The sequence below is a fragment of the Ochotona princeps genome, chromosome 19 (genome assembly GCF_030435755.1).
Source record: "Ochotona princeps isolate mOchPri1 chromosome 19, mOchPri1.hap1, whole genome shotgun sequence".
Taxonomy (NCBI): domain Eukaryota; kingdom Metazoa; phylum Chordata; class Mammalia; order Lagomorpha; family Ochotonidae; genus Ochotona; species Ochotona princeps.
The window spans coordinates 34,404,935-34,424,074 of NC_080850.1; the positions used below are offsets into that span (position 1 = coordinate 34,404,935).

Consider the following 19,140-nt stretch of genomic DNA (forward strand, 5'->3'; position numbering starts at 1 on the left):
ACCAGCGAGGAAGCCAGTGGGTGCCAGGGTTGTGCGCAGGCACACCTTCCCCACCCTCCTCCCTAGAGCAACACCTGTGGGCTGGTGGGGAGAAGCCAGGGTGAGAGAGGACAGCAGGGGTGCTGCTGCTGTGACTGCCCTGGCCACAGACACACTGACAGGAATCTGTGGCATAAACCTAAACTCTTCTCCCCCGGGCCCTGAGAGACTACTGGGTCATCTGCTGAGGCTTCCCCCAGGCATGGCCATGTCCCACAGAGGCACTAGGGCAGGGAGGATAGCAGGCACGACACCAGGGCTCTGAGGGTGTGCACAGGGAACTGCTGGCTGGGACGGGGTCCTGGCCCTCTGCATTCTCTGAGAAAAGCTCGGTGGCCTGAGGAAGACTGCAAAACTCCATGGCACCTGCTGGAGTGAGGACAACCACACAGGCAGGGGAAGAAAAAGCACTTGGAACTCAGGAGGCCTTGGTGCGGCCATTGAGACACTTGCCTGGGTGCCCACATCCACTGCCAGGTGGAATAGCTGGGTGTGAGTCGGGCTCCCTTTCCAATCCCAGCTTTCTGCTAATGTGTACACGGGGGAGGGAAGGGGCAACAGGGAATGTACTTTGGTCCCTAACTCCCTCAGAGAAGACCCAGATCTAGATCCTAGATCCTAGTTCCACCCTGACCTGGTTCTGCCTGTTACAATCATTTGGAGAACTAACAGATAGAAAATTTGCCTATCTTCAAAATAAATAAAAATTGAGGGCTGGCACCACAGCATGGCACATTAAGCTTCTTTCTGTGGTTTCAGCAACCCACATGGGTGTCAATTAGCCCCAGCTGCTCTACTTTCCAACCAGCTCCCTGCTTATGGCCTGGGAAAGTGGCAGAGGATGGCTCAAATATTGGGACACTGCACCCACATGGCAGACCTGGAAGAAGTTTCTGGCTCCTGGCTTTGGAGCAGCTCACCTCTGGCTATAGAGTCAACCAGTGGATGTAGAATATCTCTCTCTGTCTCTCCTCTTTCCACAACTTGACCTTTCAAACAAAAATAAATAGATCTTTAAAAATAAATGAAAATTGGGCCCTGCGGCGTGGCCTAGCGGCTAAAGTCCTCACCTTGTACGCGCCGGGATCCCATATGGGCGCCGGTTCAAATCCCGGCAGCTCCACTTCCCATCCAGCTCCCTGCTTGTGCCCTGGGAAAGCAGTCGAGGACGGCCCAAAGCTTTGGGACCCTGCACCCATGTGGCAGACCCGGAAGAGGTTCCAGGTTCCCGGCTTCGGATCGGTGCAGCACCGGCCGTTGCGCTCACTTGGGGAGTGAATCATTGGATGGAAGATCTTCCTTTCTGTCTCTCCTCTCTGTATATCTGACTTTGTAATAAAACTAAATAAATCTTTAAAAAAAATAAATAAATGAAAATTATTCAAATAAAACAAAATACTAGGAACTAATGCTAACACCATAGGCTACACACAGATGCATTGACCCACTGTGTGTCCTGCAGCCTGCGTGCCAGAGGCAAGACTCCTTGCACGCATGTGTCAATGCCCTTGTCCTTTGCCCCACCCACCCCAGGATGGGCAGCTGGTGGGTGTTCTGGGAACTTGTCCTAAAGAGGAGATTCCATGTGGCCCTTCAGGGCTCTGAGAGACTACACAGCAGCACCCAGGACACACAGTGCTGGTGTGCAGGGCTCACCCTGATTTCCAACAAGTACAGAGAGACAAACCATGCCCTGGCATCGGACTTGCTTCTTCTGGGAAATTCCCATGGACCCGCAGAAGCTAGGATGAGGCACATGCTAGGATGAGTGAAAACATGGATCACCATGACACAAACCCAGGGTGTACATCCAAGTATTTCTTTAAATCAGCTCACGTCCTTTTAAACCCCCAAAGAGTGGGCTCAGACTTCTGAAAACATGTGTGAATTCTCCAGAAGGCACCTGGCTCGAGGTCCACATGAGAGCAGGTGCCTCTTTTGGTAGTTTCAGGACCCAGATGTGCTGCTCCCGCCCCATGTAGGTGAAGGCACACTTGTCTGCCAATGGTTTGCCTGCTGCTTGCTTTGCGTTGAAAAGCAGACAAGTCACTTGCTTTGCCGGAGGCATTTTCCAACCTATGATTCCCAATGCTTTGGGATTTTGCCTGGGAAACCACAGGAGGGATTTTCCAGCACATGGTACCATGTGTTGGGGTATGTTCAGGTATAACATGTAGGCTTGAGGTGTGGCATGAGGGTACAAGGGGAAATTAAACCACAGCTAGTTGTAGGAATGAATGTGGGGCTGTGGCCATGCCCCCAGTCCCAGGGAGGTCTTAGCAGGCCCAAGCCCACCCACCCACGCCCGAGGGACACTCACACTCTCCCTGCTGTATACGGTGCGGATGCAGTGGAGGGTGTTCTTGTAGCCCATACCAGCCTGCAGGCGGGTCTGCAGAGAGAGGTAAGGGAAATGAGAGCCCATTTAGGGAACACTTATCTCCCCACCACCCCCAAAGTTGCCCACAGCCAGTAGGAGGTGGGGGTGCCAGTGCTGGCTCTGCTGGCGCTCTAACCTCACTGCACATGGCTTCCCTGTCACGTCCTGTCCCGGTGTGCTCAGCCTGAAGGTTGCAGACACGCTGCTGCTCGAGGACCAAGAGCTACCCTGTGACTCAGTCCTGCCTGTTTGTTGTTCTGCTCAGCCCGCCCCTCCTGGGAAGGACCTGTGCTGCTCCCCTCAAAACCACTGCCCTAGCCCTGGTCCCTTCACCTCCCACCTGGCCAGATCTCTCTCTATGCTAATGTGAAAGGAACCACAACCCTGCGCATAAAGTGCTCTATGGCCCTCTCATCAACATGAGAACACATGTCACGCTCTGCCTGTGCACATGCACCTGAGCCACTACCTCACCCACTTGCTGCCCTCTGTACTCACCCCCACCCCCTGCTCAGACCCTGAGCAGCAGGTCTCTCCTCCCTCCAGCCTTTGCCCTGGCTGTACACCACACTCCCTCGCCCCACAAGGCCCCTCCTGCAGTGCCTGCTCCCCTGTGGACTGAGCTTAAGTGCTGCAAGAGTCTGAACCTTGTGCCATGGTAGGGCTGTTGCCGGATTACTAAACGAGGACACAGCCACATGTGGTACTTTCTGCTGCTTGTCAGCAGAGCTAAGCCCTGGCTGGTACAGTGGCTCCTTTCCACTGGTTGCACTGGCTGCTCAAGGAACGGGACACCATGGACATGGCCTCCTCTCTCTGAGGCTCTGGCCAAGCCCCACTCGAGACAGGTGGACAAGGCCCTGGAAGAACACACATTCCCGGTACCACAAGAATGACCTTCCACGAGGAGCTCGTCTACGTTTTCCAAATTTTCTACTATAAACAGCTAGAGCAATTTTCACTATTTTCAGTTTGAAAATATCCTTAGTGTGTTCTGAATCATTTTCAGTGATCCTAGTAACAGCAGGGCCGAGAGTCTGAAAAGCATGCATCTTGGTTTTCTGAAAGACGGAGCCAGAGAAAGCACACATTCCTAGGTGAAGCAGCAAACTGGGCACTGGGCCTTCCCACTCTGCATGTGGAACAGAACCACTGTCTACCTTGGGCCTTCAGGATCCCCAGCTAGGACAAGGTAGTGGGTCAGGGCCTGTGGTGGAGAGGCGTGAGCCTCTTCTCTTGCCCCATCTGAGGCTGGGCTGAGATCCAATGCTCTTCTGGGGCCAGGTTCCCATTGAGAAGGTTGACTGCCAGTGGGAACTCCACCCAAAAGCCAAAACCTGGACCACAGGGTCATGCCAATACTATGGGGGCACTGGCCAGCAAGACATGCCACGTGCTGGCATATAGCAAGTGCCAGCTGCACTCTGGGCATCCTCCAATAATTATCTTGCTGGCTTCACCCAAGGCCATGCCTTAAAGGTACCAACTCCTTCTGCTAATCAAGATAACAGACTCCCTGGTTTACCTTCCTGTTGCTTCCAATGTGGCTCCCAACAACATAAACTCATCTTATGCAGTTCTTCAGGCCAGAAATCCAGACAGGGTTTTAACAGCTGGAACAGTCCATGGGACTGCACCCACCAGAAGTCCCACGGGACAACTGAATCCTGGCCTCTCCCAGCTGCTGGACATCTGTCCTCTTCCCTTGAGACCTGGTGCTGCCTCTCATCTCCTTTCCTCTCCCTGTTGCAGCTCTAACTTCGGGGAGAAAGTTAGCTCTTCTCAAGTGCCTCGTACAAGAACCCTTATGCGTACACTGAAGATTACCTGGGCACCTGCCCAGAGCCATCTCCCCATCTCCCTATTTCTCACCTCTGCCATGATATGGTTACACTCATGGGCTCCAGACAGCTGGATGTGGGCAGGTAGCCATTATTCTGCCAACTACACTGTCTTGCGCTGTTCTCCTAACACCCAGCCTGCCTGGAACTCCTGTTTCATCTTAAGCTCATGGGTTTCACCACACAGGCCCCTGGCAGCAGCACATAAGCCATGGCACTGCCACCAACCTCTGTCTTCATGAGAACAAAGGCAAATGCAGCATGAGCTGTTGCTCCTTGGCCTGTGCAGACGGCAGGTGCTCAGGGACCACCTGTAAAAGGCAAGAGGGGAGGCTGGCTGCAGCCCAGCTTCCGTGACCAGCATTCAGATCCAGAGCCTGCTTCCTGACTCGGCCACACTCCATCTCAGTACATCACAGGGTGCTGTATTTGTCACATGAGCCCTGGGTGGGGCAGACCAGGAACTAGTTAGGTAAGTTTGGGAGGGCAAGAAGGCAGGATCAGCTCCAAGGACAGCACCAGCAGTCTTCCAAGTCTTCCCAAGGCCCAGCAGGTGTCCTGGGCTGCTCACTCAACATGTGCTTACCCAGAGCTGTCTCCAATTATGTGTGACACTATGTGCTGAATAGGGGCAGTCACAGGCCACCAATAAGGTGAGCACGGCTCCTGTGGAGGGCGGAGAGGACTCAGGGGACATCAACAGCTGCCACAGAGTGGCTGAAGGGTCTTGGAGGTAGACCTGGCTCTGCAGAGTCCTGAAGAGTACCCAGCATATGTGCCACCTCTAGGAAGCAGTGGCCCAGCTTTGAGATCCTGGTCAGTCCACCACAGACATGAACTTGCTGCAGAGACATGTTGGATGAGCTCTGAGCACCAGAACCTGGGTGAGGTAGGTACCCCAGGCTTCTCACGGCATCTGTACTTCACTGCATACACCGTGTCTTTGTTTCTGGAGGCCTCTTCCTAGGCTTGGGCCATCACTGGCATGTCCCTCTCCTGAAAGTCTCTGGCTCCAGCTTTGAACCCCTAGTCTGGCTCCTGTGCATCATTTCACTCTTCACCTGGTCACTTGCCATCCACACATGGACAGGCCAACTGTGACCTTCCTATGTAGCCACTGGCAGTCACTGCAGCATCATCTCCTTAGCACTTGCCCTGGCTGGGGATGACTAGTGCATGCCTTGTGCTCCCTAATTATTATCTACTAGTCAAAAGCCACCTGTGCCCTTACCTGGATCCTCAGAGTCAAGGTCAGCTAATGGCCTGCGCATGGTGGATAGGTAGTGTCCTCACCACCCCAACAGGAGGCTCCTTCCATTGCTCCATCAGCCTCTCTCATCTCTTCAGACACATAACCAGGCATTGCAGCACTTCTGGCGCACCAGTGCCTTACATTACTCTTCATCCCAAGAAGCCAGTTCAGCTACTTACTTGTGTGGGTGGCAGCAGAAGTCTGGGCCCCATGCAGAGCAAGTACACTCTCCCAGGGTTGGCCAGGGGTGGGAGGGGCTGTGAGAGCAAGGCTGCCTGCTGCCACGCCCCTACTGGCACTGTCCAAGGCCTTGACTCCTGGCCCCAGCAGAGGCCCTGTCACAAAATCCCTCCTGACCGAGGAATCCTCATGTACTGGCAGGCCTCTCATGGGCTCCTGGAATATACTGACATCACCAAGCTGTGAGGCCAGCCGTTTCATGAGATCACCTAGTGTTCAGTAAGTGATGGGCTCCTGCATCCAGGTCACAATGGCAGCAACTACAATTCATTTTAGCCTCTGTTAAGCCTGAGGCTCCAAGCTCCTTCCTTGCAATTGTGGTACATGTTTGTGCAAGTCCCGTGGAGATGGCCATGCAGAGAATGCACCTGGGGAGAATCTGAGAGACCAGTGCCCTGTCTTCTCAAGTGCTTCCTGTACCCTCGCACCCCAGCTCTAACTGGTGCTACTGCCTAGGAGTGGCTGGGCAGGGGGCATGCAGCTGAACAAAGTGGCCCCAGCCTTGGCACACACAGCAGCTACAAGTTTCTACCAAGTCAGGCCTTGTATGTCTCCACTTCCGGGGCACCCAGTATCCTGTTTTGAATCACCAGGCAGCCCAAGCAGAAGGCACAGTTCTTGGCAGCTCCAACCCAACCAGCCAAGGGTGAGGTAAAGGGCGTGGCGCAGGCGAGAACACGATGTCCCAGAACTCTGGACTGTCACTGCATGGGCAGCATTGTAGACCTGTTCCCCGGGGGACCAGGCTAGCTAGCAGCCATGGGCACCGACCCAAGGGCCAAGTTCACATTGGGCCTCTGAGGTCTGCAGATCCTTGTTCTTTGCTACTCCCCTCATCCCACATGAAGCAGAAGACAGCACCAGCTGCAGGTGGTGATCTGCCTCGCTCCTGCCCCCGGATCCTGCCTGCCATCCCTTCGGACTGTGACAGCTCTAGGGAGCCCTCGTTACTGTCTAGAGCATTTCTTTGAGATTTTCAGGCAGACAAGCTCATCTCTCTGCTGAGGGGCGTGCAGCTTTGCCTCTGCCCTGGGAACGGGGTTACTACATGCAAAGGAGCCCAGACCTTCCTGTGTGAGCAGGGCAGGCAGAGTTTTAGGAAGTCAGGGGGATGGGGTCCCATACCTGGCTCTCCAGATGTGTCTTTGAGTCCTGCCTGCCACTGGAGACAGGTGGCGAGGCAGAGGGTGTCCAAGAGGGTCCCTCTGCCTCTGACTCTCTAGTCTGGAACCTGCGTGACCCAAAACAAACCTCTTCCCTGTGCTAGGATGTTCCTGCCTGTTCCAGTGTCCCTGGGCCCCATGTGACCTACTGAGGTAAAATGGACATCCATTCCCAAGCTAGGTCTGCAGTCCTAATCTGACACACTGATCTGCCTCCCTGGAGTCTGACCCATGGCTGTTGTTAGGAACCTGATACATCAAAAAAATGGGCATGGCTGGTCTTCCCCAAGCACGGCCCCCACCTGGCATCCCTGCCACCAGACTTTGCCTGTCTATCTTTCTCAACAACCAGAACTTGGGATCAAGTTCTTGGAGCCTTTCCTATTTGCTCAGATGCATGGGAACTTGACAGAGGCTGCTTGCAGGGCACTCCCCAACCAAGTCATGACAGGCTGCAGGCAGGGAGGGAACAGGCACCAAAACCATACCAGCTAAGCCTGCAAGCCAGGTTGAGACATCTTGGGGGATCAGAAACAGCAGTTAATGCCTGGGACAGGAGGCAGATCCACTCTAGGCTTCTATCCAAGAAACAGGGGGGATGATGGTCATGGTACCTTGACTGTGTCCAGAGGGTGGCCGACGACAACGCTGGCTGCACCTGTAGATTGAAGAATAGAGCTGGGTCACTCATCCCTGCTCTCCTGGATCATACCTGATGCTCTTAGAACAAGACAGAGGACTCATTTCCAGGCATCTACTCAGTTAATCAATGGTCTATCACCAGAGGGGCCCTCCACATGAGAGCCACTGGCTCAGGCACCAAGACATAAAGGAGGGAGTCCAAATGGCTGCCCCCGAGAAGCAAGCAAGGTCCCCCCTCCCACCCTTCAAGAAAACAAAATGTAGAATACTGGATATTCACAGGCAAAACAATGGAATCAGACATCTCCACAAACACTTCATACCATATATAGAAATAATGTCCAACAGATCAAAGGCATGAGCTAAAGCTATAAAACATTTAGACTAGAACACAGGGAAAAATATTCAACAATCTCTTGATATGATACCAAGAACATACACTGGGAAAGAAACCTATAGAAAAATCAGACTTCACAAAAATTAAAAACTTTGTGTATCAAAGGATGTTACCAAGAAAGTAAACGCAGTGGTAAGTGTTGTAGGGTGGCTGGTTGGAGCGTTGTTTGGGATGCTCACAGCCCATGTCAGAGTGCCTTGGTGAGGGTCCTGCCTCAGCTTCTGATCTAGTTTTCTGCTAATGCACACCTTGGGAGGCAGCTGTGATGGCTCAAGTACTTGAGTCCCTGCCACCTGCATAGGAGACCAAGATTGAGCTACTGGCTCATGGATTTGGCTTTCCCAGCATTGCTTGCTGTGGCCATTTGGAAAGCAAACCAGCAGAGAGAAGGTCTCTCTCTCATTCTCCCAGATCCCCACTTTTCCTTTTTAAAAATCATGTTCCCAAAGGACCTGACAACCCAGAGTAAACAAACACACTGTCAACTAAACAGGAGAAAGAGAGAGATGTTTTAAACAATAATCACAGTGAGAGTCTCTTTCACAATCTGTAGGATGACCAGATTCCTTTTTTTTTTTTTTTTTAAGGAAACTAACAAGTTTGAGCAGGGCTGTAGAGAACCTGGATCTCATGGCAGTAAGGAAAACTGTCCCCTTAAAACAGACACAGAATTACTACACACACCAGCAAATTTACTTCCTGGTATACACCCAAGAATTGAAAACAAGTGCTCGAACAAGTATGTGTGCACATGTGTTCATGGCCAACAAAAGGCACAAATAATCCAAATTTCTGTCAACTAATGTGTGATAAAGCAGTACATAATGTGATATTCTTCAGCCATAGCAAGGAGTTGACGACTGACCCAAGCTACAACAGGAGTCGAGTCCCAAAACCATCACATGAAGCGTAACAGGACACACACCAAAGGCAACGTGTTGTACACTCCCAGCATGAGGAATCCAGAGTGGGTAAAGCCGTGAAGTCAGATGCCAGGTTAGTGACTGACAGGGCTGGAAGGAAGAGACAGTGTGGGGGACTGTTTAATGAGTACAGGAGTGTATTACAGAGTAAACAGAAGTGCCATGAAATGTTAACGAGTTCACTGGAGTCAACAAGGATTTTGGAGTCATGTCAGTCCAAGAAGTGTTGCAGGCATTCCAATGGGGTCACGTGAGCAGCTTCTACAGGACAGAGCCACAAGGAGAGGGAGACAGCATAGTCACACATCCCTCACCCAAGGGCCACGTTCCAAACAATGTGCCTTTAAGGTGATCTCATAACTGGGCAAGCATCGTGGAGTTTCGCTACAGCAATGTGCAGGGCAGAGCTGTGTGGTTGGAATACACGCTCGTGTCTCAAGGACAGACAAGTTTTGCAGCTCATGCCTGTCTTTCATTGGCTGTAATACACAGCTGCCTCATTAGGTCTACTTCATTGGAAAGTCTCAGGTTTACATGTTTGTTGGCTTCTCTGATTGGCTGGAAATCAATTTTGCTTTCCTTAATTGAGGAATATTCAAGAAATGGTGTGAGTTTCATTTGTCCTTGCAAATCAAGACAGGTCAAGGTCACTGCTGGGCTTTGTCAAGGATTCTCTGGGCCCAATCCCCACCACGCTTTAAGAGACACAAGGAAAATGTTTCAGAACTGAGCAGAGGTGATGGTTGAATAGTATTGTAAATGTGCAAAATGCCACTGAATCGTGAACTTTAAAACTGCTAATATTTGGGCCCGGCACAATGGTTCAATTGGCTAAATCCTCACCTTGCAAGCGCCAGGATTCTATATGAGTGCTGGTTTGTATCCCGGCTGTTCCACTTCCATCCATCTCCCTGCTTATGGCCTAGAAAAGCAGCAGAGGATGGCCCAAGGCCTTGGGACCCTGCAACCACATCGCAGACTTGGAGGAGGCTCCTGGCTCCTGGTTTCGGATTGGCTCAGCTCTGGCCATTGCGGCCAATTGGCCATTTGGGGAGTGAGCCAGTGAATGGAAGATTGTTCCCTCTGTAACTCTGGTCTACCTTTTCAATAAGAATAAATACATCTTTTTTAGGAAGTGAGGGCCTACCCCTAAGTGTTCCAGCGAGGTTGCGGGGAAAAGGGAACCCTACTCCACTGCTGGTGGGGCTGCAGGCTGGTACAGCCTCTATGGAAATCAGTATGGAGAATATTCAAACAACTCAAATTCAACATACCGTATGATCCAGCAATAGCACTCCTAGGAATATATCCAGAACACTTGTTCTATGAGAAACGAACATGCACTCCTATGTTCATAGCAGCACAATCAGTAATTGCAAAAACATGGAAACAACCAAAATGCCCATCAACAGAGGATTGGATAAGAAAGCTATGGTTCATCTACTCCATGGAATACTACTCAGCTATTAAAAAAAACAAAATGCAGTTCTTTGTGGCCAAATGGGCCAAACTGGAAACCATAATGCTAAGGGAAATGAGCCAATCCCAAAAGGTTAAATACCACATGTTTGCCTTAATTTAAGATGATATGATGTTATGTATAACATGTTATGTTTTGAATGTTATATGTTGTGTATAAACTAAAATCGAAGTGTAGGTGAGGTGGTCACAGAAGGTGGCTGGGAACTCGCATTTACTTTTAACATATTGGTTACTCATTACTATGTCAATTAATTCCATAATGATGTAAATTTTTGCTGATGGTATGTTGGAGCTTTCAATTGACTGGGATGATACTCTGCTGGCTCTGTCATCAGACCAGAGAGGGTATACCTAAGAAGTCGTTGAACTTGACGGGACAATAAGATGCTGGACTCTATGTTTGGTATACGCTTGCAATGGGGAAATCTCAACTGAACTTGAGCTGTGGTTATGCAACAAGGTGGAGGAATCCACCATGGTGGGAGGGTTTGGGGAGGGGTGGGGAGAACCCAAGTATCTATGTAACTGTGTCACATAATACAATGTAATTACTGAAGTTAAATAATAAATAATTTAAAAAAAAAGAATAAATACATCTTAAAAAAAAAAAACCCAAAACTAATATTTCTGGGCTTGCACAGTACTCCACATGGGTACTCAACATGCCTGATTTTATCATACTAGGCTCAATGGGCATTGGACGAGACGTGACCAAACAGTGTTTCTGGGAGATGTGCTAGGAAAGCTGATGGTATGTGAAGTTACTGACCCAGGTGGAGTAGTTATAGCACTGGAAGACCTGTGCTGCTCCTTCGGGGAGTTGCCATTCACCAACACACTGAGTTCCCTAGGTGTCACATCCACTTTCAGACATATGTGCTCAACAGGCTAATCCTCTGCCTGCCAGTGCTGACATTTATCCCATATGGCTGCTGGCTCTAGTTCCAGCTGCTCCACTTCTGATGCAGCTCCCTGCTAATGGCCTGGGGAAGCAGTGGAGGATGTCTCAGGTCCTTGGGCCCCTGCACCCACGTGGGAGACTCAGAAGAAGTTCCTGTCTCCTGGCTTTGGATCAGCTCAGATTTGGCCACTGTGGCCAATCAGGGAATGAACCAGTGGATAGAAGATCTCTGTCTCTCATTCTCTCTGTAAAACTGCCTTTCAAATAGAAATAGATTTTTTAAATGTTTATTTTAAAAAAGACTTTCACATCTGAAATGAAGTTACAGAGAAAGAGCGAGACGCCACCCACTGGTTTACTCCCAAAATAGCTGTAATGACAGGAGCCTGGGCCAGTCGGAAGCCAGGATCTGGGAGTTTCTTCTGGGTCTCCTCTGTGGGGGAAGGGTCCACACAGTTGTGCCAACATCTGCTTTCCGAGGTGCATTAGCAGTGATTTGAACTGGTGTCCATATGGGATATCAGCATTTTAGGCAGCAAATTGACCACTACAGCACAGCACCAGTCCCTAAAATGGCTAATTTTAGAAGATGTGTATTTCAATTCTAAAGGAGGGGAGGGTGAGAGGAGAAGACCCAGAAGAGTTCTGGTTACCTCCAGTTTACTTTCTTGTTCTTCCTTTTCAGCATATGTGGAGTGGGGACGACAGCAGCTCTCTCCCCAAGTTTCTGTTGTGAGAATGAAGTCGTGAATGTCCCTGGCAGAGAGCCTCACACCCGGAGGATGCTCAGGAGCAGACATGCCACTGCTGAACTATTTAAAAGAAGACTCTCTTACAAACGTGATGGACAATGGACCTCAGCACAGGAGGATGCCCAGTCCTACAAACGCTCACAGCCCTGTCCTGCCTGGAGAGGCAAGGCTGCCCAGAGGCCCCTAGACCAAGCCGTGTTGCGAAAGCTGTGGTCTGAGATGGACACAGGAGTGTTCTAGGCCAGACTTGCGGGTCGCTGATGCCTTTGGAGGTGCCTCTGTTAACACAGGTGATTTAACTGGGTAAGGATGGGAGGGAGTCCTGGACTAGGAGACATTTATAGGGGCATCAGCCAATCCCAGAACAACTGGTCCTGTCTTCAGATCTTGTGTCCCCTCTCATCCTTTCCTTCGCCCTGAGAGCTGCGGGCAGCAGCAGCCATCGTGTCCTGCAGGCCAAGGTCTCCCTCACAGGAACACTCCCAGGAGGGGAGGAAGGTGTGGTGCTCATCCTGGAAGAGTAGCCTCTGCTCCAGCTGCAGGCCAACACTTCCCGGCTCGCTCATTAGCTTTTCCATCTGAAAGCCACGGATCGGAGGTGTTTTGCTCATTTGTTTTAAAATGGAGACATCAGGCTGAAGTGTCCAGACCCCAAGAGGTTGGGGACTAGTAAAACTGCGAACACAATGTAGAGCATTTAGCAGTGAAATTTGTCAGGCAAGGTCACTCACTGACAAAGCAAACAGCCATAGACAAGGGGGAAGGGATAGTACAGTGGCAGAGCTTGGGGCCAGCTTTGGAATTCCCTGGGGCAAGGCAGTGAATTTTGCTGTACCTTGATTTCCTTGTTTGTAAAATGGAGATGCAGTAGTGCCCACTTCGCTAGGGTTGCTGTGATAATTTAATGAATACACATAAAGTGACATGATGGATCATGTGTGGAAGAATCCATTCTATATCACACACCCAGCAGAAGTGGATGTAGACAGGAGCGGGGCGGCTGATGACACAGCAGCAGCACTCAGCAGTCGTGAGCATGGGGGACATTACTGGGGGATAAAAGTGTTCTTTGGCTGGTTAAACCAGTCAGCAAGGTTGCTAAGAATCATGTAAGTTGTATACCTGAAATGGGTAATATTACGATATATAAAAATAAACTCTGATAAAGATGGTTTACAAATATACATATGGGGCAGGCATTTGAGGCAGCAGGTAATACACTGCTTGGAAAGCTTGTGTCCCCTGCTCAGAGCAGGTTCAAGTCCCAGCTACTCTGCCTCTGACCTGGCTACCTGGGGGGTAACAGGTGATAGTACAAGTACTTGGGTTCCTGCGACTCCTGCCAGAATCCTGGGCTCCTGGCTTTGTCCTGGTGCACTCCTAGCTGCTGCAAGCATTTAAGGAGTGAACCAGCGATGAGAAGCACTCTCTCTGCTTTCAAACAATAATCTTTACAGAAAGTGTGACACCACCTTTTTCACAAAGGGCAAGGTAAGGGCAAGGCCCCTACTTGTTATGTGGTGGGGAATTGGGAGGAGTCCCAGTGTGATCAGAGACTGATGCAGCCCTGGGCACTGCAGACTCAGCCATCTGCAGCCCTGGAGTAAGGGACAGCAGAGGCGAGAAGCCCCCTTGTCCTCCTGTCCCTCTCAACGTCCAAGGATGTCCCACTAAGGAGAGCCAGTGGGCCTTGTGTCTGGCAGCCCTGTGACTGCAAGTACCACCAGTTGGCAGCAGTGCCTGGGTGGGAGCATTTGAGAGGAATTGAGAGATTCCCCCTGTGGGAGCCTAAGGAAAACAAAGCCCAGCAGCCTGGGAAACAGCCCAGGAAGTCCCACCCACACCCCAATAACTTCACAGAGGTCCCAGGTTACTCCCCATAAGAACCTTCTCTGTCCAGGCTGATGGGCTTCTCTGCCCATTTACACTGGGCAATCAAATATACACACATACACATTGCCCCAGGACAATCTCTCTCTCTCTCTCTCTCTCTCTCTCTCTCACACACACACACACACACACACACACACATACACACACACACACACACCCCAGGGAAGCATCCCAGGAGAATCTCCCTGGCCAAGTGGCAGGAGCAGAGGATGGGGGGAGGATGAAGGAGTAGGGGGAAGAGTGGGGAGGAAGGACTTCATGCCCTTCCTAGACACAGACCTGGCTCTCAGCTCTCCTGAGAGGCCAGCCTGCTCTGTCAGGTGTCTGTGTAACCAATCTGGATGGCTAGACACACTCTGGGATTCTGTCTGGAGAGGCACGCATCCATCCGGTCCAAACAATGCTCTACCCCTTAAACCTTGATGCTTTGCTGACCACTACTCAGCCTCACCCCCCAGAGCAGCCACCTGTGTTGGGGAGGGCAGAGCAGGGGGAGGTGCAGAGACCTTGGGCCGGGAGAGAGGGAATGTCCCCTATGTTACTCTTCTCATCTTGAAGAATCTTCCTTTTGTGGAGGAGGTGCCCTTGCCTTCTTAGATGGAATGAAAGAAAGCTACATTTGCCAATAAGTGAAGACCCTCAAAAGCCACAGCCCACCTCCAGCAACAGAGTAGCAAGCTATTGGAGAAAGCAGAGCCAGGGGGAGGACCTGGGAGGGGAGGCAAAGGGGCTGCGGAGCTAGTGAACACAGACAGCTGGCTGTGGCTGAAGGCAGAGTGGGTGCCGCAGGCTCGCCATGGGTACCTTCAACCCTCAGCTTGGTTCCTCGCAATCAGGGAGCTCCCTTATGGCCAGCCTCCTCATAGAGCTGGGAACCCAGGGGCCAGCACTCAGGTGCCATTCTCACAAAAGTTCCAGTGAGCGGCATCCATTCCCAGTTCAGGGGCAAATCTGGCCACTAAAGGGCAAGTACCCTGGGGCCAGCTGCCTGGGCTGTGGTGGGGTGGGGGACAGTTTAATCATTACCAGATCTGCCTGTTGGGGCTAGTTCTCTTTGGGACAAGTGTCAAGCCTGGAGTGAAGCGCTTTAGATCCGGCTGGTGTGGCTCAGCCAGCAGGGGGGAAACGGCCAAGACCACCTGGGAGGATGCGAACATCACATGGGGTAATGCGCAGTGAGGGCCACCAAGCTTCCTATCCCTGAGCCCTGGCTGCGAGCAACAGCAGGTGCCCTAGGTCCCGGGTCCCATGGAATACACTCACCCCCGATCCAGCCTGCCAGGAAGTCTTCCAGCTGGAAGCTGCCCATGACTGGGGGCGGCAAGGGTGGGGCAGTGCTAGCCCTCCCGAGCCTGCGCAGTGCCCACTCAGGGTCTGTGGGGCATGGCCCAGAGGGTGCGTTCCTCTTGGAAAACACTACAGCCTCTGAACACACACACACACAGCAAGTCGGCTACAAAAAGTGGTGGAGAGTCATCACTCCAGCTGCCCGCGGGCTGCTGACATCACGCCCCCAGTGGGCCTTAAAGGCACAGCACTCTGGCGGGAGGAGGGCTCCCTGGGGCACAAGGGCTAAACAGTGATTGAGCCCTTAACCTCAGCGAAACTGCCAGCGCTCGCTGGTGATTATTGCTTAGTCTGCGGCACAGTGGCAGTGACTTTGGGGACATTTCTGCAAAGTTTACTCCAAGAGCTGGGGAAGGAGGCTTTCATGGCAATGGGACTACGCCTGTGAAGACACACCCACCATGAGGCTAATGCTGCGACGAGGGCAACAGTTCCACTCGCACTGGCCATATACCATCAGCTCTTGTGTTCTCCCAGGAGCTGAGTGCACAGGACACACCCGTCTGTCCCATGCCCACTGCAGGGCAGGGGTCTTCACCTGTGCCCACCCTTCACAGCCCTTAGATGCAGATTCAGCCTACTGTGGAGCTGCTAGAGGGTGAGGACGCTGTTAGCACTAAGTAAGTACAAGACATTTGTCTTATTATTGTTCACCACGCTGTATTCTCAATGCATGTAACATTACGAGTCACTTGGGGTGAGGAGTGTGAGGGTTCTAGCCAAATACTATGTGATGAGGAGGGGCTAGGCATCCTCAGTTTGGGGTGTCCTGGGACAGAAGAGGGGGCCTGCACATACTGATGGGCAGTGAGCTCTGTGTGTGTCTCACACAGAAATGTCAGTCATTTAGAAGACTGGCCCGGATTGGACGATGAAAGCTGCCATGTCTGTGGGAATGAAAAGCCCCATACAGACCAGCCTCTGGCCTCCCTGGCTGGGTGGGAGTTCCCAGGGCTCCGACACCTATCAGCCTTCCCTGGCCTTCAGGAGGGCATGGGACAGACGGGTGTCTCCCTAGCCTATCCCAGCAGGACACCGTGGGGTAGCGCTCTCAATAGGTCCCGTATGCGGGTCCCTAGCTTGGCTAGGACACTTCTTAGCTCCTCCCAACCTTTCCAAAACGCATGCCTCTTCCTCTGTGCTCACGTGCTCCCAATAAGCACACGCAGGCCTGAGCGGCCTAAGAGATCTGTTGCAGAGGGTGGGCAGGAGCTGCTGGTGGCTGAGAGTGAAGCAGTGCCTGCCAGGGAACCACATACCACTGTTCTCTCGGCATTCGTAGCTGCTGCTTTCTTCCTGCACTGGCCTCACCCCAGCAGCTTGCAGTCCTTCCCCGAGTCAGATGGAAGGAAATGGGCATATGCGATTTTTGAGGTGCGGTGTCCATTTGTCTTCAGTGGCAGGATTACTTCACAGGTGGCATCTGGGAGAAGATGAGCTCAAGCCTGCATGGACTGCATCTGGTCCATTACTGTCCCCACCGTTGAGAAAACAACTAGAGGGCTGGAACAGGAGGGACAGTGCAGCCTGGGATCTGATCCTGGTATTGCGGTTCCTGGGAAAATTCAGGCTCAATTTCAACCTGTCTTTAAAAAGGGAGGGAAGCTTTCCTTTAGCATGGAATCAGGCGCTGTGATTGGGGCCATGAAGACAGTAGCTATGGCATCATGCCCGGACCTGCCAGAAGAGGGCACTGTTGCACAACCCTTGGGACTCCCACTGGGATTGCTGGGCTTGGTGGCTCTCTGGATATTTTCTCCCCAGCCCTGGCTGGCAGAAGCCAGACTCAGTGTATTCCTGGGCAATGAAAAAGATGCTGATCTGGGAGGGTGAGGGTACCAGAGCGAACCTCTGAGGGGCTCTGTGGGGACTGAGCTGAGGCTTCTTAGCAGGAAGACCCTCCTCCCCCATGGAGAGATGCATCCCTGCCCTGCCGCCCCCTTCTTCCCACTTGTCTTCATTTATGAAAGCTGCACTGTCCCAGGCTCTTTGCCACCTCAGGGCTCTGAGCCAATACCACCGCACGCTCTATTTATACCTTCCTTGTGAGGCAACTCTCTATTTTTCAGGAGGGAAAAAGAAAGCTCAGAGAGGCTCAGCCACTGCTCCAAAACCACACAGCCAGAAGGGAAAGGCTACAGATTCATAGCCGCTGCTTAGCTCCAGGACCCAGGCTTTTAATCCAAAGCTGCCTCCCAGTCAGGACTCAGGAGTTGAAAGTAACTTTCTTGAAGGTCCCTGTCTCCGCTCCTACATACTCTGCATAAACATTCTAATGTCTTGGTCTGGGTTTGTCCACCGTCAGCAAGGCAGTGTTAACATCTGCCAACAGTGGCAGAGTACTGGGGCTCTGCAGCAGCCTTCCCTGAAGGCCATCCCAGTGTCCTGGGCTGTTTGTGCCCAGCTGCTGGGCACTGTGAGCTACTGCTGAAGGACAGGAAAGGCTGGGCAGCTCAAGGTGCCAGCAGGAATCACAGTGAGCACGCATGGAATCACAGAACTTGGAAAGTACAAAGTCCCATCTATAAACCCTGTTGCGTACCTGGCTTCAGGCAGGGGAGGCAGCAGTGTTGATCAGGAGTGGGGAGGAGTTAGTCTCACTGTGCCTGACCTTGGAAAACCAGGAGCTGCAGGTACTGTTGGGAGGTCCCAAGGGCAGACTCCAAAGCTGGGGGAAGAGCCGAGGCCGCCCGGTCAGCTGCGTTTAGATGTATGGCAGTGGTGGAGAGGGCTCCACAGGCCTGGGATCAGCCCGAGGGCTCTGCACCACATCCATGTCGGGGAGCACGAGTTGGCTCACTCCTGGCCCCTGTCACTATGGAGGGAGAGGCTGGAAGGCTGGAGTCTGATTCCTGGGAACCTGGGTGGCAGGGTCAGGTATGGACATGAGTCAGGGTGGCAGCACCTGCAGGTGGTGACAGTCACAGTCTCCATCCTGAACCTCGGCAAACAGGTGGGGGTCTTTCCCCGGGGAACTGCCTGCTTCCAGGTTCCTGACCGGTGTTTGTTGAGTTTTGAAACCATTGAGTACATGACAACAATGATATAATCTTAGCCTAGTAACCAAGAACACAGCCCGCAAAACAGGCAGTGTGCAGATGGGAGTGCTCCTCCACGTTCATGTGACAGCCACGTAACATTTGGCTGGGGCACCCCAAGATGTGGGCTTAGTATCTCAGGGGGACAGGTCCTAGCAGACAAGAGACAAGCAACCCTTCCGCTGACTGCTCCCAAGGGCAGGGGAGGGAAAGACACAGAGGCAGCGAGGATAGGGACAGGGGAGTTAGGTCCAGCAGACAGCATATGGGCTTCCTCCTTCCTGGGCACGGACCCCCAAGGAGGTGGGGGAGACGGGGAGTAGTTGGCCCCAAGGTCAGTCAGAAGCACTGGAAGCTCAGCTCCATGGTGTGTTGTGTGAGCTCAGGCATGCTAGTTAAACTCTCTGAGCTCATTTCTTTACCTCCAGCACAGAGGAGACCCTGGTGTCTACCCCTGATGACTAGGGAGCTGATTGCTCCAAGGGGCCTGGTGCTCAAGAAACCAGACCAGCAAGTATCTCCCTGAAGCATCAAATTAGGGCACCAGCTCTGACACTTGCAATCAAGTGATTTATTGACAAAGGCAGCATGTATATGTCTGCATCCCTTGGTACCCCAGGCGGTGCCCACTCCTTGGGCTTGGCTTGGGACTGGCTGCACGCTGGGCAGGATGGGTGTTTCTGGGTGCGGCAGCTTTGGGTGTAGCTGCTGCCTTCCTGCTGGTAGTGATTCCAGTGGGGAGGGTGAGTGGGATGTGCCTGGAGGTGGGAGGAGACTGACACAGGGGACAGCTCAGCATCTGGCCTCTGCTCCACCAAGATCCAGCACCTGACATCCGGATGCGTGAGAC

At 52.2% G+C, this 19,140-nt stretch overlaps 1 protein-coding gene across 1 annotated transcript in view; it reads right to left on the minus strand.

Moving 5' to 3' along the window:
- The window catches only part of SLC25A48 (solute carrier family 25 member 48), a 35,419-nt gene extending 20,103 nt beyond the window's left edge, over nucleotides 1-15,316 (minus strand). Inside the window, exons 1-3 of the mRNA XM_012927340.2 lie at nucleotides 15,169-15,316; nucleotides 7,530-7,573; nucleotides 2,360-2,431 (exon numbers count right to left, since the gene is read on the minus strand). Coding sequence (XP_012782794.2) covers nucleotides 2,360-2,431; nucleotides 7,530-7,573; nucleotides 15,169-15,214 — 162 coding nt within the window. The 5' untranslated portion in view covers nucleotides 15,215-15,316. The remainder of the gene's footprint in view (nucleotides 1-2,359; nucleotides 2,432-7,529; nucleotides 7,574-15,168) is intronic.
- Between the last annotated feature and the right edge of the window lie 3,824 nt (nucleotides 15,317-19,140).